This window comes from Schistocerca cancellata, chromosome 6 (assembly GCF_023864275.1).
Source record: "Schistocerca cancellata isolate TAMUIC-IGC-003103 chromosome 6, iqSchCanc2.1, whole genome shotgun sequence".
NCBI classification, from domain to species: Eukaryota; Metazoa; Arthropoda; class Insecta; order Orthoptera; family Acrididae; genus Schistocerca; species Schistocerca cancellata.
This window is the reverse complement of record NC_064631.1, coordinates 582687797-582709823: the sequence shown is the minus strand read 5'-3', so window position 1 is coordinate 582709823 and position 22027 is coordinate 582687797. Positions and strand designations below refer to the sequence as shown.

The following is a 22027-nucleotide window of genomic DNA, read 5'->3' as shown; positions in this document are numbered from 1 at the left end:
GTGAACTAAGGCTAGTTTGGATTCAGCTCAAAAATCTATAAAGATCAGCTATCAAAGCAAAAAAGTTTTTCAAAAAAAAAAAATTTGCTTGGCCTGTGAATCATTTTGGTAAGCAAGATAATAGTTTTTCCACGGAAATGATTAATGAGGATCTGTTGTCTGGAGAAGATCACATGGTAAGTAAAAAGGAAGTGTGACACACTGTAATAACAGCAAGAGTACATGGTAAACATGTTAAGCGTTTACTGGACAGTGGTAGTGATTTGAATGGCATTTCACAAGCATTTTTTGAATCTATTAAGAATACAGACAGTATAGCAGTGATGCATGTTTCTGGAATAAAAATTAATGGCACTACTGGTAAGCTATCAAATAGTGTGAAACAAGAGGTACTATTAACTGTGGAATTGGCAGGACAGCTGTTGGAGTGCAATTTATTGGTGATTCAAAATCTCGGCACTGATGTAATATTTGAGTCTAATTTCTTGTGCAATTAGCAAGTAGGGGGTTCAACATTCTGTGTTGGATTAATTATGTAGCGATAATGCTTACCCCAGCTGTCAGTCTCATTTTTCATGTTTCCTGAGGCAGTCAAACTCTTCTCCTATCCTATCTGTAGTTTATAAGTGAGTCAGAAACATTACTTCTTTGACTGTCGTGATTTGGTGCAGCAGCATACTTTAGTAAAGGAATATTTTAGAAAAGGTTTCTCCAGTATTATTTATGTATATATTATATTAGGTTATAATAGAGGGAAACATTCCACGTGGGAAAAATATATCTAAAAACAAAGATGATGAGACTTACCAAACAAAAGTGCTGGCAGGTCGATATACACACAAACATACACACAAAATTCGAGCTTTCGCAACCCCCGGTTGCTTCGTCAGGAAAGAGGGAAGGAGAGGGAAAGACGAAAGGATGTGGGTTTTAAGGGAGAGGGTAAGGAGTCATTCCAATCCCGGGAGCGGAAAGACTTACCTTAGGGGGGAAAAAAGGACAGGTATACACTCGCGCGCACACACACACATATCCATCCGCACATACACAGACACAAGCAGACATTTGTAAAGGCAAAGAGTTTGGGCAGAGATGTCAGTCGAGCAGAATTAAAGAGGCAAAGATGTTGTTGAAAGACAGGTGGTATGAGTGGCGGCAACTTGAAATTAGCGGAGGTTGAGGCCTGGCGGATAACGAGAAGAGAGGATATACAGAAGGGCAAGTTCCCATCTCCGGAGTTCTGACAGGTTGGTGTAACACTGTGCCAAGATGTGCTGGCCGTGCACCAAGGCATGTTTAGCCACAGGGTGATCCTCATTACCAACAAACACTGTCTGCCTGTGTCCATTCATGCCAATGGACAGTTTGTTGCTGGTCATTACCACATAGAAAGCTTCACAGTGTAGGCAGGTCAGTTGGTAAATCACGTGGGTGCTTTCACACGTGGCTCTGCCTTTGATCGTGTACACCTTCCGGGTTACAGGACTGGAGTAGGTGGTGGTGGGAGGGTGCATGGGACAGATTTTACACCGGGGGCAGTTACAAGGGTAGGAGCCAGAGGGTAGGGAAGGTGGTTTGGGGATTTCATAGGGATGAACTAAGAGGTCACGAAGGTTAGGTGGACGGCGGAAAGACACTCTTGGTGGAGTGGGGAGGATTTCATGAAGGATGGATCTCATTTCAGGGCAGGATTTGAGGAAGTCGTATCTTTGCTGGAGAGCCACATTCAGAGTCTGATCCAGTCCCGGAAAGTATCCTGTCACAAGTGGGGCACTTTTGGGGTTCTTCTGCGGGAGGTTCTGGGTTTGAAGGGATGAGGAAGTGGCTCTGGTTATTTGCTTCTGTACCAGGTCGGGAGGGTAGTTGCGGGATGCGAAAGCCGTTTTCAGGTTGTTGGTGTAATGGTTCAGGGATTCCGGACTGGAGCAGATTCGTTTGCCATGAAGACCTAGGCTGTAGGAAAGGGACCGTTTGATGTGGAATGGGTTATCTGGATACTTCCCACTAACACCAACCTGTCAGAACTCCTGAGATGGGAACTTGCCCTTCAGTACATCCTCTCTTCTCGTTATCCGCCAGGCCTCAACCTCCGCTAATTTCAAGTTGCCGCCACTCATACCACCTATCTTTCAACAACATCTTTGCCTCTTTACTTCCGCCTCGACTGACATCTCTGCCCAAACTCTTTGCCTTTACAAATGTCTGCTTGTGTCTGTGTATGTGCGGATGGATATGTGTGTGTGTGCGTGCGAGTGTATACCTGTCCTTTTTTCCCCCTAAGGTAAGTCTTTCCGCTCCCGGGATTGGAATGACCCCTTACCCTCTCCCTTAAAACCCACATCCTTTCGTCTTTCCCTCTCCTTCCCTCTTTCCTGACGAAGCAACCGGGGGTTGCGAAAGCTCGAATTTTGTGTGTCTATCGACCTGCCAGCGCTTTTGTTTTTAGTTATATTAGGTTATGTTAGTTATAAGTAATAGAATCATAAGAGGATGGAAGAAAGTAAATTGGTACCATGATTAAAGAATTTATGTCAAACAATGAGGTAAGGTAAACAGAAAATGAAAGGTGTCAGCATATATGGAGCAGAAGGTGCAGAGTACCTGAAAACTATAATTAACATCTGAAGTAATCAGCTCATGGGTGTAGCATCAAAGGCAATGTGCTGCAAATATCATCTTGAATACCAGATCTTAATATTAATTGTGGTACAATAGGAGTGTTTGTATTCACTGCCATCAGTATATGGAGATAGCTATCTACGTACAGAAGTGTGTCATGGTACAGCCTCTTCTAACATTAAGGAAATAGAACTTTATAGTTTCCTGAGGTAATGTGTGGAAAGAGTAAGCAAGATTTGTATGTATATCAGGCTAGGATATTAAGAAATTTGATGGAATACAGTGAAATAATAAATTTTCTAAGTGATAATTTTGTCTGATCGGTAACGAGGGTTAAGTTTGCCTTAGCATAAGGACCTGTTACTGTGGAGTGATTTTCAGAAGAATCAATTTTGCATTGGATAAGCAGAGCAGGTGTTCATTTATTTGATAATGAAGCAATAAGGAAATAATAAAATAATGAATAATGTTAGGGTCTTAATGGCTAGGGAGCCTGTCTCTGCAGTAGGGATATTTTTTGAGAACGCACTCCACTAGCTAACAAGGTAAGAAATGTAAGTAAAATAATGGAGCTGACAGACATGATTAATGAAAAAGATGAATGTATACAGACAAATGTGGTTTAACTATCTCGGTGATATATGCAGCTGGGAAAGAGAGCTTAAGAGAAAGACCAATATTTTAGTGAGGTACAAGTCATATAACACTGCATTATCAGATCTGTAGGTTATCTGAAAACTTCTATTAGTGTTCTGAGGAATTATGAGCTTAAAGTGATAATACTGGGATGAAGAAAAGTAGTTTTGCCGATTAAATGATAACTGTGATACTAGACTGATGCTAATATTCTGACAGGTCAACTACTTGGTAACATTTAGTGATTTTTGTGAGGCGAATGAGAGTAGTACTCAGAGTTGAGTGGAGAAGTAGGGCAATAATTTGGTACAACTTCCATTCCCATAATTTTCATTTGAGTAGTAATTAAGCTATGTGATGGTGAATATTCTTTTTCATAAAGTAATGATTAGTAAATCTATGCTACTGCACATCTTGAGTTTTTGCTGTTTTGAAAAAGGGGAAAGAGATTGAAATCTTTCAAGTTTAACCAGTTTCAGACAGTCATGACTTAGAGCAATGCTTTGTAGTGTAATGTGGACTTGATTTAAAATTTTTACTAGTCCAAACCTTTCGTACTATAGTCAGCTTTAGTGTTAATTATTGTTATGTTATGAGAACTATATAATGTATCTATTTATGAAGTAATGACTATCAGCCAGTGTGAAACATTTTTTTCTTTGTACATAAGTTAGAAGAAGAAGTAAATGTACTAAATTAGGATATTTTGTCTAATTTTTTCATGTACTGTGGTGGAGGAGAACACCTCCAAGTGAACTGATAGCAGTGCATTTCCTTACTAACTGCCATTTGGGCCTGTTGCAGGTGTGGACAACTTATAACACTTATATCAATTAGTACCACGTTTATATTAAGTAACTGTGTATCTACGATTATGGAGTGTGTGTTCTTTGTTAGTTAAGGTCAATGATTGGTGACAGGAAATTTAAAGTTTGTGATGTTTGTATCGAAAAAGATAAATGATTGTCAAAAATAATGAAATTTTATAATATATGTATATCTATAAGAGAAACAATATGTATCGGAAGCTAGTTCTTGCTTAGGGCACTTGTATTGTAAAATGTAAAAGATGTAGAGATGTCCCTCCACAATAGAAGTGGCATGGCGCAATGTAATAGGTGGTTTTGGTGGTCGAACTGGGCGGATCCTTGGTGTGAACAGTACACAGCCAGTGTCTAGCTATCGCATGGAACACATCAATGATGCCAAGGGAGCAATTGGAAGCTGCTTTGCAAGGAATTGTGCCTCGGATGTGGATTTGGCTGTTGCTTGGTACTCTGGGCAATAACGACTGGCTCTAACACATTAAAAATCCATTGCCCAGAAGAAATTTTATAGAGCATTCAAACATCAAGAGCCGTGAGTACAGTTAATCACCATGTTGCTTGCCACCACAACTTCACCACTGCTCCACTAACTTCATGCATACAGATATGTATCAGAGCATGTTGTTGTTGTTGGGGTCTTCAGTCCTGAGACTCGTTTGATGCAGCTCTCCATGCTACCCTATACTGTGCAAGCTTCTTCATCTCCCAGTACCTACTGCAGCCTACATCCTTCTGAATCTGCTTAGTGTATTCATCTCTTGTTCTCCCTCTACGATTTTTACCCTCCACGCTGCCCTCCAGTACTAAATTGCTAATCCCTTGAAGCCTCAGATCATGTCCTACCAATTGATCCCTTCTTCTAGTCAAGTTGAGCCACAAACTCCTCCCAAATTCTATTCAATACCTCCTCATTAGTTATGTGATCTATCCAGCTAATGATCAGCATTCTTCTGTAGCACCACATTTTGAAAGCTTCTATTCTCTTCTTGTCTAAACTATTTATCATCCATGTTTCACTTCCATACATGGCTACACTCCATACAAATACTTTCAGAAACGACTTCATGACACTTAAATCTATACTCGATGTTAACAAATTTCTCTTCCTCAGAAATGCTTTCCTTGCAATTGCCAGTCTACATTTTATATCCTCTCTACTTCGACCATCATCAGTTATTTTGCTCCCCAAATAGCAAAACTCCTTTACTATTTTAAGTGTCTCATTTCCTAATCTAATTCCATCAGCATCACCCGACTTAATTCTACTACATTCCATTATCCTCATTTTGCTTTTGTTGATGTTCATCTTATACCCTCCTTTCAAGACAGAGTCCATTCCGCTCAACTGCTCTTGCAAGTCATCTGCTGTCTGACAGAATTACAATGCCATCGGCGAACCTCAAAGTTTTTATTTCTTCTCCATGGATTTTAATGCCTACTATGAACTTTTCTTTTGTTTCCTTTACTGCTTGCTCAATATACAGGTTGAATAGCATCGGGGAGAGGCTACAACCCTATCACACTCCCTTCCCAACCGCTTCTTCCCTTTCATGTCCCTCGACTCTTGTAACTGCCATCTGGCTTCTGTACAAATTGTAAATAGCCTTTCGCTCCCTGTATTTTACACTGCCACCTTCAGAATTTGAAAGAGAGTATTCCAGTCAACATTGTCAAAAGCTTTCTCTAAGTCTACAAATGCTAGAAACGTATGTTTGCCTTTCCTTAATCTTTCTTCTAAGATAAGTCGTAAGGTCAGTATTGCCTCACGTGTTCCAACATTTCTACGGAATCCAAACCGATCTTCCCTGAGGTCGGCTCCTACCAGGCTTTCCATTCGTCTGTAAAGAATTCACGTTAGTATTTTGCAGCTGTGACTTATTAAACTGATAGTTCGGTAATTTTCACATCTGTCAACACTTGCTTTCTTTGGGATTCGAATTATTATATTCTTCTTGAAATCTGAGGGTATTTGACCTGTTTCATACAACTTCCTCACCAGATGGTAGAGTTTTGTCAGGACTGGCTCACCCAAGGCTTTCAGTAGTTCTAATGGAATGTTGTCTACTCCCGGGGCCTTGTTTCGACTTAGGTCTTTCAGTGCCCTGTCAAACTCTTCACGCAGTATCATATCTCCCATTTCATCTTCATCTACATCTTCTTCCATTTCCATAATATTGTCCTCAAGAACTTCGTCCCTGTATAGACCCTCTATATACTACTTCCATCTTTCTGCTTTCCCTTCTTTGCTTAGAACTGGGTTTCCACCTGAGCTCTTTATATTCATGCAAGTGGTTCTCCTTTCTCCAAAGGTCTCTCTAATTTTCCTGTAGGCAGTATCTATCTTACCCCTCGTGAGATAAGCCTCTACATCCTTACATTTGTCCTCTAGCCATCCCTGCTTAGCCATTTTGCACTTCCTGTCAATCTCATTTTTGAGGCGTTTGTATTCCTTTTTGCCTGCTTTATTTACTGCATTTTTGTAATTTCTCCTTTCATCAATTAAATTCAGTATCTCTTCTGTTACCCAAGGATTTCTACTAGCCCTTGTCTTTTTACCTACTTGATCCTGTGCTGCCTTCACTACTTCATCTCTCAAAGCTACCCATTCTTCTTCTACTGTATTTCTTTCCCTCATTCCTGTAAATTGTTCCATTGTGCTCTCCCTGAAACTCTGTACAACCTCTGGTTTAGTCAGTTTATCCAGGTGCCATCTCCTTAAATTCCCACCCTTTTGCAGTTTCTTCAGTTTTAATCTCCAGTTCATAACCAATTGTGGTCGCAGTCCACATCTCCCCCTGGAAATGTCTTACAATTTAAAATCTGGTTCCTAAATCTCTGTCTTACCATTATATAATCTATTTGAAACCTTCTAGCATCTCCAGGGTTCTTCCATGTATACAACCTTCTTTCATGATTCTTGAACCAAGTGTTAGCTATGATTAAGTTATGCTCTGTGCAAAATTCTACCAGGTGGCTTCCTCTTGCATTTCTTAGCCCCAATCCATATTCCGTTTCCTTCTCTTCCTTTTCCTACTGTCGAATTCGTCATCCATGACTATTAAATTTTCATCTCCCTTCACTACCTGAATAATTTATTTTATCTCATCATACATTTCATCACTTTCTTCATCATTTTGCAGAGCTAGTTGGCATATCAACTTGTACTGCTGTGGTAGGCGTGGGCTTCGTGTCTATCTTGGCCACAATAATGCATTCACTATGCTGTTTGTAGTAGCTTACCCACACTCCTATTTTTTTTATTCATTATTAAACCTACTCCTGCATTACCCCTATTTGATTTTGTATTTATAACTCTATATTCACCTGACCAAAAATCTTGTTCCTCCTGCCACCGAACTCCACTAATTCCCACTATACCTAACTTTAACCTATCCATTTCCCTTTTTAAATTTTCTAACCTACCTGCCCACTTAAGGGATCTGAAATTCCACGCTCCGATGCATAGAACGCCAGTTTTCTTTCTCCTGATAACGACGTCCTCTTGAGTAGTCCCCGCCCGGAGATCCGAATGGGGGACTATTTTACCTCCGGAATATTTTATCCAAGAGGATGCCATCGTCATTTAACCATACAGTAAAGCTGCATGCCCTCGGGAAAAATTACGGCTGTAGTTTCCCCTTGCTTTCAGCCGTTCGCAGTACCACAACAGCAAGGCAGTTTTGGTTAGTGTTACAAGGCCAGATCAGTCAATCATCCAGACTGTTGCCCCTGCAACTACTGGAAAGTCTGTTGCCCCTCTTCAGGAACCGCACGTTTGTCTGGCCTCTCAACAGATACCCCTCCGTTGTGGTTGCACCTACGGTACGGCTATCTATATCGTTGAGGCACGCAAGCCTCCCCACCAACGGCAAGGTCTATGGTCATGGGGGGAGGTATCAGAGCATGGACCAGTTAATTTGTGCGAGTGATTTTAATAATAATCCAAATGCTATAAATCTGTGTTTCGAACCGTAACTTCTATCTTGATCATGAACATATGCAGGGTTTTCTCCTAAGTGTGTATAAAACTGAGTATCCTGTTTCAAATGAACTAGTGATTTATTTATGTTGGTCAAATGTGCAAAGATTAGCAAAAGTTGAAGTTAAAACCACAAAAGTGAAGTTAGTTAGAAATTTGCTAAAGTACTCTCAGTTTAGTGTAAACTATCATTTTTGCAAAAATATAGTGCTAGATAGTGTGAATGTTACTGTGTAAAATACCTGCTTCACAGGCGATAAAAAAGGTAAATAAGTTAAACTAATTTGAAACATAATTTAGCCTCGATTACTAACATGAATGATTTTTTTTAAGTTAATTGAGCTCAGTGTTGATCAATATAAACTATTCCAATTGAAGCTCTGAATTAACTTTGGTTGAATTAATTTTTGCTACTGAAATAATCAGAGTTTGACTAGTGATACTATACCAGTTTATGGGCCCCACCATATTATTCTCATATTAGAAAGGTAATTGGAATATTATTGGTACTAAGGAAATCTGACATATTTCTTTAAATGGGAGTATAAACAGTGTAATTGTGGTATTTTTTAAAATTAGATGTTGTTACATATCAGTTATGTTAGAAGCTCTCCATGTACAACTTTAGTTCTGTACTTCCTGCAGTAACATCTCAGTACTGAGTCAAATAATGATCTTGATTGTAGCTGTTATTAGTATAAGTTTGGTACACTTTTGCTTTCTATGATTATTGGTTTGTGCATTATTGGTAACTACTGTAACCCACAGCTCAGAGTGCCCTGTGTCCGTTTGTATCCTGTGTGCTATTCAAAGGGAATACTAATGAAAATAACTTCAATAACTGATATTCAATTTTCTTAAACTTATATTTCCAAACTAATGTGCCTAATTAGGCTGGCGACCATTTGTTTTTTTCATTCACATAAGATTTTACTACTCTCACTAAATCCAAAGGTTAAAGCCTGTTTAGTTTTCCTGTTAATTGCAATACAGTATAACCCCGCTTTTACATTCCCGGAATTAACATTTTCCCGCCGTTTACGACATTTTTTTTTATTGGTCCCGTTAAATTTCCTATGCCCACAATTTTAATTTGCACCTGATTCTGCATCAACATATTTATAATTTTCCTGCAATTTGCGCATTACGAAAAAATGTTTGTGGGGAAAATGTGATGCTGGCAGTCCAGTACGGTTTACAAATATTATGTGGTTAATTTTCTTGACACCAGGATGCATTCCGTGGATTTGAATGGGTAAATGAGTAAAAGTTGCAACAATTTGCGCTGTATCTCCCGCCGATGCCAAGCTCTACTTGGCTTGGGTGGCTAATGGGAGTAACTTGGTTCGTTCAAATGAAGATATCATGACCAATCAAACCATTTCCAAACTGTCTCTACTGAGCAAATGCAGTTCCATCATTGTCGTTATCATTGTGACGCCTTTGTCAAACCATATTTAGAACATTTCACCGTATGGCCATGGGGAGCGCTAGTTGACACCGTCATTCACTTTGCGTTGCTCAAATGTGTTTAGTGCAAACACAGCGTTGGTTATGTATTGTATTCATGCTGAGCAAAACGTGTTTCGAGAATTTATTCTCGTTGTCAAGTGCAGTATTTACGTATGTATTTTTGTGATGTTAAACAAACAAACAATGTGAGTGATAGTTTGCCCGTGTGTGTGGTTTTCTACATAACTGATGAGGCACAGTACCTGATAACCTCAAAGAAGATCAATAAATTGCAAGAGACGCAGAATAACACACATCCAAACACCATACAAAATACTTATTTACATATTTGCACTTGACAATGAGAAAAATTTCTCGAAATGCGTCATGCTCAGCATGAAAAAATACATAACTAGCACAGTATTTCATTATTTAAATAATGAATGACAGCTGCAGGCTTTCCAAAAACATCGACTATGACATTTGAAATTAAGTCAAATGTTTTCACTTCCCAGACAGTTATCAATCCCAGTTACATTGTCGGTTTTTATTAGATAATAAACCTTTATTAGAGAATAACAAATTCCCTGACAAGTCTTTTGATGCCTGTTATGTACATATATCATATATAAAGTGCAAGGGGGTATCCTATATGTAGCTTTCACAGCTTAAAACACTATTTCCCACATTTTACATTTTACCGCGTTTTACACAATTTTTTTGAAGTCCCTTGAAAAGTGTAAAAGTGGGGTTTCACTGTATATATTCAAAATTACAGTCTGATACTTTTATCTGTTTGACATACATGCACGGTCAAAACTATAAATCCTCTCAGAGGGTAACATTAGCTTGTGTCACAGCAGGTTAGTGATAAACTTGGCGAAAAAATGTGTAACAGCTCATTGAAAAATAGTGAAAGTGCTTGTGAAACATAATAAACACTGAGCAAGTGAAGTTTTCTGTCTAAAAATGTGAAGTGCAATGCGCAGTGTAATTTAACTTTTTGCAACCAATGAGGATTTATTGTTTTTTCACAAGACAGGACTTGTACAAAGTAATATGTATCTTAAAATGTAATCCTTGTTTATCCAAGAAGGACATCACTTATGATGAAGATGCCTAATTTTTATTAGAAGTATAACTTGTGGATATTTTGTGCAAATGTACAATACACTGTATGTAAATATTTTGTATGGGGATTTTCATATGGCCACTTCATGTAAGTATAAATTTGAAAAAAAAAAAAAAATATATATATATGTACTGTGGTTTCTGATAAGATTTCTTATTTAATATTTTTTTGTGTAGATTGTTAAGCCCAATTTCTGGGGTCAGCTGTGGTCACTGAATCACCCAGTTAGCTATTTGCAATATCTATCTGGTCAATCCAATGAGGGGGTGATGTGATGAAGCAAGCTGGTATATTTTTACCTCCCCTCTTGTGTTTTGCCATCTGCCTCATTAAAATTCATTTTTGACTAATTACCATTAACATACGTGAGTATAATCTGCATTTTCATAAAAGAGAAAGGTTGGTCCTCAGTTTTAAACAATGTAACACTAGATCTAATTTTATGCTTAGTTTTATGTATGTAACTGATTTCCTAATTTATTTCAGCTATTATTAGTTAGTACCTTTTGTTATATAGTGAAATCAGTAACTGTTTTGTAACTTAAATTCTATTGTTGACTTATAAACAATTATCAATTATGTACTAATTATAAACATTTGGAGGAACAACTAATAGCATTCTTGAAGTATTCATTTGGCTCTATTCAAAAACATGTTAGCAAAGCCAGCTCTTAATTAACTCCACAGTAATTTCCAGTTTTGTCAAAAATATTGTTTGCATAACTGTATCTGTTAATTTCATGATTTAAACAAATAATACAGCTTGACCCTTGTAGTAGAAGAAACTGTTAAAAAGACGCAATTTTTCAATGCATTTAGTTAATTTAATGAGTTAAGTTTTAATTGTGATTTATGTAAATTAAACATCAAACAATGTGTAGTTTCAGTGCCTATTGCTGTCATAATGTATAAGGGCCCGATTTTTGGTCCCGACAAAGTCAGTCCATGGCCGAGTTTCAGACAAGAAACCTGTGTTGGTTAGATCAACAACAATGCATCAACTTAACTGTGAAATAAGTGTTACACCAATAGGCCGTGTGCTGAAGCAATGACAGTGTCTGTTCAATTTATTTGAAAGACTGTGAAATGTGTGGTTAGGTTTCTACTGCTCATAGGTGTACTACCGTAAACTATTGTAGCAGTATGTGGCTGTTTGCCTGCAACCTATTAATGAGGCTTATCAAAAGTTCAACTATAGTTAACTGGCCATATTAAATTTGTATACTGGGAGGCTGGTTTGTGAACAGTGAAAGTAAAGAACTGTGAAATGCAAATGTGCTCCTGTCAGCTACATCTTCTACAGCAGTCAGTGTTGAACTTCCACCCCCACTTTTGAGCCAGTATAGCAACACAGTATGTTGACACCGAGGACAATCCATGGGGAAATAAAGCAGGCGAACGTCACAATGGTAATGCATGAGGCCACCTCATTCAATGTGCAAGTGTTACTACAGTTTGTGCCTGCTATAAATACCGAAAGATATTTGAGTCAACTAACAAGCCTCTGTGAAAATTCATTTACAGATTCATTTAAACGTTCGGTATTCCTCAAAACTAACTGTGCTTTATTCATTCCTTAAACTATGGTTCATCCACATCTTCCCATTTGGTTCATACACACCTTTCACCAGCATTGGGCAAGAGTTCAAATCGAGCACATGGGTGATATAAGGGGCAATCAAAAAGTTTCCATTTGGAAGACACACTAGGCCTTTCTCTACATCTTGGTGCTATATACCAGCATCGAAGTCACACTGGCTTGCGTACAGGGTGATCAGACATCTGGATTATTGGCACAGCCTTCGTGATAAACACGCACGAAGGCACTGTTAGTAGGTGGCACCAGGATTGAGAATATTTTATCTAATTACCACACAGTGGATTGATGAGAGGAATAGATTAAACCTTGAATCAGTGAAAGGTCTGTTGATGGTCCAATATAATTTAAAAGAATTTTCGTGTGTGTCATTTTACAATAATCTGTAAAGTAAGCCTAAACTTCTGCAAAAAATTGTTTCCTCCGAGAAGTATCAATAATTGTTAAGGAATGTATGTATGTTATGTCCATAAATAATAAACTCATTTATTAAAATTGAATGTATGTTTGATGGACAATACTACAAATGAGGATACAACCAGTCAGCTTTGGACAAGCCACATGAAAGTAGCCAATCAGGAGTGGCGTTTAGGCTGCCGTCTTTGTTAAATCTTAAAACTACACGTAAATATAAAAACAATTGATGCTACACTGTCACAACAATCAATATTTTTAATTTAAAATAAAAAAATATTGCTCTGGGAATCACCACCTGACCATCAGTAACAATTAACTACTAGTTTTACCGGTAATTCCCGGCAGTCACGTGACTTGTCCAAAGCTGACGGGTGGTATCCTCATCTGCAGTTGACCCGTTTGAAGTGTCCTCTTTTTTCTTCCTTTGTCCTCCTTTTTGAAGCTGTTTGTCCTCCTTTTTAAACAATTGCATCTGGTCACCCTACTTGCGTATATGCTTCGCATCATCCTCAAATGGAAATTTTTTGATTGTTCCTTACAGAAGATGTAAATGGCAGTCTTACTGGTGACCAGAAAGAAGCAACAGTTAGATGGTAACAACACTTATTACAAAGGAAATAACACTGAGAAATAGTGAACATTTGTGTGGAATCAGAAACAGAACCTGACATTCTATTCAGTGAAACAGAGAATGCCATGATGGGAGAGAAGCACACGTGTGCTATGAGTGTAATATGTTAAAACTTTTTCAGCTGTTGGGCTGTAACGTTAGTACCACATGCTAGCAAAGTTCTCCTGTACATAATGAATCAAGCAGAATTTGTGACAGGTACAGGTACTCGAGAGGCTATCACGAATTTGAGATAGATTAATGAAAAAGTTACGAGTTCTGATTCCTCGCCTTAATTGTTTCAGAGATTATAAAAAGGCTTTCGATTGTGTCCCATTGGACAATTTGTGGCATGTCCTCAATCAGTTTAGGGTTCTAAAAAACCTAGTATCATTACTAAAATGTCTTTATAACCATCATATTGCGACCATAACAGTGGATGATAAATAACTGGTGTCAAATGGGGTAAGACAAGGTTGTATACTGTCACCTCAGCTCTATAACATCTATGCAGAATATGTCATGAGCGGCACACTGAATGACTTGGATGGTGGAATTTCAATTGTTGTCACGAAAATCAACAATCACTGCTTTGGTGATGATACTACCGTCACTGTAGGAAATGAGGAAGAACTTAATGATCTGTTCTCCAGGGTGAAGACTATTAGTTTAAATTTTGGGCTAAAGATAAACATGAAGAAGACCAAACTAATGGTTAACTAATCAACACAATTTAGATCAAATTCCACTTATAAGTTAGATCAAATTCCACTTATAGGCTAAAGGATCTGGAGGTAGTGAATGACTGTATGTCTAGAATATCTCTGATCAATGACACAGGAAATTGTGATATAGGAAGAAAACAACTAATTTTCCTTGGTTGAGCTGTGATGGTTAAACTTTCTACTATCTGGTAGAATTAATGTGGAATTAATTCTTTTGTTATCTTAAAACTCTTCATATTTCATACATTCTATTTTAGTTACACTTCAATCTACTTTTCAAGTCAATTAAAAAGGAGGACATATGAAATAAAATCAGATAAGATAGGTAGCAAGTCTTTATGAGCTCATATTCAATGGTGAATTTCTTTCATTTCTGCCAAAGTTTTCATAAATTTAATTGAAAGAATGAAATGTGTCCCCAGAAATAATGATACAGTTGTAAGTATATTTTAGCTATGTTATACAAAATATGTGTGAACAGAGAAAGACAAACATCAATTATCTGAAATATCTCACCTCAATCAACATCTTCAGAACATCTCCTTTCACATCATTTAGTTTTGCTGAGAGGAGGAGACATGCTCCTGCACATAGTTTACGATTTTCTTTATTTATAACATTTCGTAAGATCAATTTTTCAAAGTAAACATATGCCTGTGCAACAGTTAGTAAGTCAATGCCACATTCCTGTTTTGCAATCTTCCTAATTTCCCTTTTCAGACTTCTGAGTTTACTTAATGTTAATTTTATGTGAGGAAATTTTTCCTTAAATTTATCATTTAATTCCTTCTTGAGATCAGATGGGCGCACATAGTCAATCACTGATGTCTGAAACATATTAAATTTTTCTTCAGTTAACTATTGCACACATAACATAAATTTAATATTAATGCTAATAATAATTATGATTAACTTTTCTTTTCTATAAGCTTGTTTCTTAATAGTACTGCAATATTAACACAAAACTTAGACCAGTCTTCTGCGATCTTGCTGAAAAATCACGTACATCATCACCGTACCTGCTACAACAATAACAAAATTAGCATGATCAAAAACAGACAAAATACATTTCAAAACTGCTTGAAAGTAGTATACTCATTTTAAACAAAACTTGCCATCAATCTTTCTGACTAATGGGTACTGTCCTTTTACAAATGATGTTTACAAAATGAGATCAATTAGTAATTTGTTGAGAAAAATCAACCAAGGGAAGAGAAATCTGTCATTAGTCTTTCGTTGCTAATTTCTCCCTGTTCTAATATCTCTCTCTCTCTTAAAACCTGTCCTCTATGTAACTTTTTGTCACAGATGCAGTAAACTAGAGATGCTGTTAAAAGCAAGTTAGGAATTAGGTAACCATTTATTGATGCAGATTTATAAATAGTATGGCAGTATGACTCGAGTTTTTTTATAAAATTCGGAGTATAAACAAACCCTGTTCTATATTTTATAAGAATAGTGACAGTTTCTCATTTCAACTTGACACTGTTTACCGAGTACCTATCACCAAAATTCCACACAGATGGAATTATAATCCTGTAAAACAATTCTGCCTTATTGTAACTATCTCTTTCTTCTTTTGTTATGGGCACTGTGTGAAAACAGGCAAGCTCTTCATGGTCTGGACTTCCCCAGGACCTCTTTATCCTTTTTCCTCCATCTCGTCCTCTTCTGAATTCTTGTATTTTCATCTTGCCTGTTCCATTGGTGACCTTTTAGTCAGTCATAGATCATTACTTGTTTTTATCATTTAGTTATCCTTGTTCTTCCCTTTTACCATTATTACTCTCTCAGACCATTCATTCCTAAGTACAATTAGTTCCTATCCTTTGCTTTGATCCAACACACTGTTTCCCATACTCAACTATTAATTCTACCAAGGTCTCTCTTGATTACATTCCCAGCAAATATTGCCCACATGAGTCCAGTTCCTTGTGACACTGTGCTCACATTTTGGTACATTCCTTCTCTTAATCCTCCGCCCATCTTTCACCACCGCTTTTTAGGCATAGCATCTTCCCAAGAATTTTGGTATCTTCTTTTTCTAAACCATTTCTTCCTTATATTATCATCCCCGCCATTAGTAATGCCATGTTACCCACTGTTATGTCATAGTGTCTGATGTGTGTTTCTACTGGTGTATTATTTCTATTTAAAACTTCTCTTTCCATATGGTAAACTACTCTCAATATTGTTCACTGTCCATTCCGCCCCTCACTACACTTAATTCTTCTAGTTCTATATTTCCAAGCTAATTGAACTTGTCAATATTTTCATTGGTGCCTTCTGGTGTTTCCCTGTTTTTGGTAGTATTAAGTGTCTTTGTCCTTCTGTCTTTAGGCTATTGTTAATGTTGCCCCTCTTACTACTTTGCTCGATCTGCTACATCATTTCTTATCATTTCCTTTTATCTCAACATCTGCATAAGCAAAGCAATCAAACTGTGCATTTTTATCCTTCTCGTCCGCATGTGTGTCTTATATACCCCAATTTCACTGTTTGTTACTCTTCAATGATTGTTCCACCCAGTGCTACATTCAACAACATTGGTGGCAGTCCATCTCCCTGTTTCACTCTCATAATGATTTATATTAAAGTGTGATCTGCAGGAATTGCATTTCTAGATCACTACAGTCAAAAAATGGTTCAAATGGCTATAAGCACTATGGGACTTAACATCTGAGGTCATCAGCCCCTCGACTTAGAACTACTTAAACCTAATGACAGCTCACAAATCCATGCCCAAGGCAGGATTCAAATCTGCGATCGTAGCAGCAGCGTGGTTCCAGACTGAAGCGCCTAGAACCACTTGACCACAGCGGCTGGCTCACTACAGGCAACTCTATTTTCCATTAACCTAATATTTTTAAGAAATATAGTCACAAGAACTAGTTACCTACTAATGAGGAATTCTTGTCTTATTTCTTTCTCTTTAACATTACGAAATACGTTGTATTAACATTACTCAGTGTCAAATAGGAAAACTGTTGTGTCTGCTACAGCTACCTGCCAAAACTAACCCAGCACTAAAGATTATGTTACAAACCATGGTTTGTTACAATTCACACATAAGGTAATTACATTCAGAATCTTCAATGCGAGAACTAAAGGTGAGTTAGCTCATTTTTCAGCTTCATAGAAGAAAATGTAACTATACAAGTATCAAATAGTGCCCTAAAGTACACAGTACAGGACTACCTTGCCAACACAAACAGATGTGTATTTAATTTTCCTTTATAATAGGCACTGTTCTGTTTTTTTTGGACATATTATAACCAAAATTTATAATTCTGAGAATAAACTTGAAACATGTCACTGATATCCAAAAAGGAAACAGCAGCATGAAATAGATCATTCTAAAAATTATTTCTTTAAGTGAGGAAATTGGTGCAATGAACTCAAACGAAAAATCATTTAGTTATACCTGGGCGGCAGTATCAATCTAACTACTTCACAACATTTATGAGACTAATTAATTCTCTGAAAACAAACTCTCTCATGGATATTAACAATGTAGGAAAAGAAAGATGCTACTTACCTGTAAAGAAGACATGTTAAGTTGCAGACAGGTGCAATTAAAAGACACTTACATAAAGCTTTATGCCACAGCCTTAATCAGCAAAACGGAAACACACATCATTCATACACATAAGCAAGCACACCTCATGCACACATGACTGCAAACTCTCAGGCTGGAAAGCAGCTATCACATGGGATGAAAGCAACAACCTGGAGGGGGCAGGAAATGGGAAGGGGTGTAGTGTATGGGTGGGGCGAGAGACAAACAATGTCTGGCAGAGTGTGCAAGGATTAGAATGCCAACAGGTGCAGTGTCATGAGGTTGTGGGGCAGTGCCTGCATTCTGACTGCTATCATCCCTTTCACACCGAAAAATCCCTCCCCACAGCTTGGCCACCCAGGATCGAAGGTGTTGAGGTTGTGAAGGAACAAAGAAGACAGGATGTCTTGGCCCTGAGTCCAGATCATGAAGATATTGTTAATGAACCTGATCCCGACTAGGGGTTTGGTGTTTTGGAAGTCTAGGAAGGTCTCCTCTAGACAGCCCATAAAAAGTTTGGCACAGGAGGGTGCCATGTGTTGCGCCCATAGCTGTGCCGCAGATTTATTTATATATCTCTGCTTCAAATGAGAAGTAATAATTGTGGGTTAGAATAAAGTTAGTAAGGCGTATGAGGAATAAGGTAGTGAGTTTGGAGTCTGAAGGCCGTTGGGAAAGGTAGCGTTCAATAGTTGTAAGACCATGGGCATAAGGGATATTGGTGTATAAGGAGGTAGCGTCAACAGTGATGAGTAGGGATCCAGGAGGATCCTTCTGACAGAAGGCCTCCACCAATTATCTGACTCCAATCCCTACTTAAAGCCTTATTAGGCCTTTCCCAGAACATCTTCCCTGAATCCATTTCCCTCTTTACCCCAATAACATCATGCACACCCACCTTCTATTTTCCCCACACAATCTACAAACCCAACAGTCCTGGGCACCCCATTGTGGCTGGTTACTGTGTGCCTACTAAGAGAATTTCGGCCCTCACTGATCAACAGCTCCAACCAACTGTCTGTTATCTAGCCTCCAATGTCAAAGACACCAACCACTTCTTTTGCAGACATTCCACCATCTCTACCCCTTTATCTCCCACATCCCTACCCATTATTGTTGACACCAACTCCCTGTACACCAACATCCCTCATGCCCATGGTCTTATGACTACTGAATACTTTCTTCCCCAACATCCTTCAGACTCCAAACTCACCCCTCATTCCTCATACACCATACTAACTTTATCCTAACCCACAGCTACTTCTCATTTGAAGGGAAGATATATAAAGAAATTCGCGGCACAGCCATGGGCAACCGCATGGCACCTTCTTTTGCCAACCTTTTTATGGGCCATCTAGAGGAGACCTCCTTGCCTCCCAAAACACCAAACATCTAGCCTGGTTCAGGTACATTGATGATATCTTCATGATCTGGACTCAGGGCCAAGGTACCCTACTTTGTTCCTTTACAACCTCAACACCACTTCTCCCATCCACTCCACGTGGTCGTCCTCAACCCAGCGTGCCACTTCCCTAGAAGTTGACCACCTCCTCTATGATGGCTCCATCCACAACTCTGTCCACATTAAACCCACCAACCATCAACCCTTTCACACCAAAAACCTCCTCTCACACAGCCTGGCCACCTGGGGTAGGCATCTCTCCAATGCTGAGGGTCTCACCAAGGCCTTCAAAGACAGGCACTATTCTCCAGACCTAGTCTGCAAACAAATATCCTGTGTCATTTCCTGCAGCACCCCCAAATCCCCCCCACCACCTAGCCACAATGGAGTGCACTGTCATCGAACAGTACCACCCTGGAGTGGAACAACTGAACCACATACTTCACCAGGGCTTTGATTACCTATCATCATGTCCTGAAATGAGGGACATCCTACCTGAGTACCTCCCACCCCTCCAATAGTGGTGATCTGTCACCCACCCAACCACCACATTCTAGTCCATCCCTATGCCACTCCCAATCCCTTGCTACAAGGATCATATCCCTGTGGAAGACCCATGTGCAAAACCTGCAGTCCTGTTACAGGTTCATCCTACCCCATCACGGGCCAGGCCACTGGTGAAAGCAGCTGTATCATTTACCAGCTCTGCTGCAATCACTGAACATCTTTTTATATTGGTATGACTACCAACCAGCTGTCCACCAGGATGAGCGGCCACTGCCAAACTCTGACCCAAGTGCAAAGTAGGCCACCGTGTGGCATAACAAGCAGCTGAACATAACTCACTTTATTTCAATGGCTGCTTCACTACCTGAGCTATCTGGATCCTTCCCTCCACCACCAGCTTTTCTGATGGGAGTTATCCTTACAAAATATTCTCTGCTCCTGTAATCATCCCAGCCTTAACCTAGGATAACATACTGTCCCTACACACTCCACCCAACTGTTTCTGCCCCGTCCATCCTATCATCTACTCATCATTCTCATCTCTCACTCTATTTGCAGACCTCTGCCACTGTATCCTCCTGCCTTTCCCTGCTCCTCTCCTTTTTTGTTCCTTTTTTCCCCCATCTCCCTGCCCCACAACTTCCTGAAACTGCACCTCTTGGCAGGCTAGATTCTGCGCACTCCACTAGACAGCGTTCATCTCTCTCCCCACCCATACACTACTATCCCTTACCCACCCCTTCCAGACAGCTGCTTGCACCCCGGTGGTGTGTGTGTGTGTGTTTTTTTCCCAATGATATATTAGTTAAATTAAATACTAATATCATAATGTTATATATACTGGGCAAAAATACAAGTCTCAGATCAGCCATTCATGTAGTAACGGAAATAAAATCTTTTCTTGTATGTTTTCCTTGAAACTGTGCTTATATAAAATTCCATATGTATGACATACCATATAAGAGGTGAATGTGAGAAGTGTTCGATGTTTGCCTGCAATTAGTTCTGGATCATCCAATACATTTGGCGAATAATGAACCAAAGACGAGTGCACTTGATGAGTCTCATCCCAGTCAAATGTTTTATTGTCAGCAAAGAGCAAAGGTGGTGAACCAGGAGCTGTATGATATGATGGTCTGTGCCCACTGGCATCATATGAAAAGTACCTGCACATAAAACATTTAGAGATAATGAAGGCACTGTAGTAGTAGTAGTAGTAGTAGTAGTAGTAATTTTAAACATATGGCTGCTTACTGCCACTAGAAATATAAATTTCAACACAGTGTAACTTCAAAATTATAAAAAGTGAAATTTTCAAATTAAAACTGCTACACAGATCTTTATCAAATTGTATTAACTGTTCATAGAATGATATATATGAATCTGCACCATTGTCATCACAGTATTCAAGATAAGAACTGTATTCCAGAAATTAAACACACTTCCTGCCCCATACAACATATACCTTCACAACATATAACTTCATCTGTACTTTAAACCATTATTTTTCTTCCTTGCAGCTATATCTACACAAGTTTCTAGTTAATTCATGTATAGCTGAGGTAAAAGAAAAAACAGTTCTACTAATTTTAGAACCACACAGACAAAAAACTGAGGACACATGGGTAGGTTACAATCTAACACCACAGCAGCCAGGTGATTGGAATAAGGACCATAGAAGGATTAGACCATAAATTCATTTAAGGAACTATACTAATGTACATTTATACCTTCTATAGAAACTACTCATAGAAGGATTAGACCATAAATTCATTTAAGGAACTATACTAATGTACATTTATACCTTCTATAGAAACTACTGAAAATCTTATTCAGGATGACCACATAAGAATTGAAACATCATTCCTGAATATGAGTTCAGTACCAAACATTGTGCCAGAACATACAATAGAAAGGCAGACAGTCTAATAATGAGTTATTACATACCAGTATACTCTTTTCTTATTACTACCATTATTATTTTACAAAATTAGTGTATGATAACAACAAACCCACTTTTCCAATAACTGTTTCAGGACTACTAAACACAGTTCTCAAAGTATCTTTTCTACAATAGTGTCATCATATTTGATCTCACTAATGAAGTTAGGCACAGATAAAGAAGAAAAATTAAACAGTGAGCATTTTCTGTGATCTAAACAAACACCTCCATAAAGAGGTTGCTTGTGGCTTGGTACTTCCTGATTCCTAGCAATACCACCAGTATCACCAATGCAATGATTAAAAATGGCCTACTGACAAACAGAAATTGAAGGGCAGTTAGATGCTGAAGTTCCAGAAATCCAAACAAATGGAAGTATAATTGAAACCACTACAGCAGTACCGTGTTTACAGGGACTAATTCAGACAAGAATATGGTATAAAATGAAAAATAAATTTCCCATTTTTCTTAGAAAAGAAAGAAAACCAGGATTTTATGCAATAATATTAATGATAATCTTCATGCATCATAAAATTCAAATGGGCTCTTCTGATGTACAAAATGATGCTCATAACATTGTGGGACAGAAAGGGAATTTTGCTTTTTGGTTTTTAATGCAGAGA

The 22027-nt window shown here is 38.4% G+C and overlaps 1 protein-coding gene across 2 annotated transcripts in view; it reads right to left on the bottom strand.

The window, feature by feature from the left end:
* LOC126191437 (CDK5 and ABL1 enzyme substrate 2) overlaps window positions 1-22027 on the bottom strand; it is a 172930-nt gene that overhangs the window by 5530 nt on the left and 145373 nt on the right. For both annotated transcript variants that reach the window (XM_049932312.1, XM_049932313.1), the window contains 2 exons: window positions 20418-20628; window positions 14511-14822 (listed from right to left, as the gene is read on the bottom strand). In XM_049932312.1, coding sequence (XP_049788269.1) covers window positions 14511-14822; window positions 20418-20628 — 523 coding nt within the window. The remainder of the gene's footprint in view (window positions 1-14510; window positions 14823-20417; window positions 20629-22027) is intronic.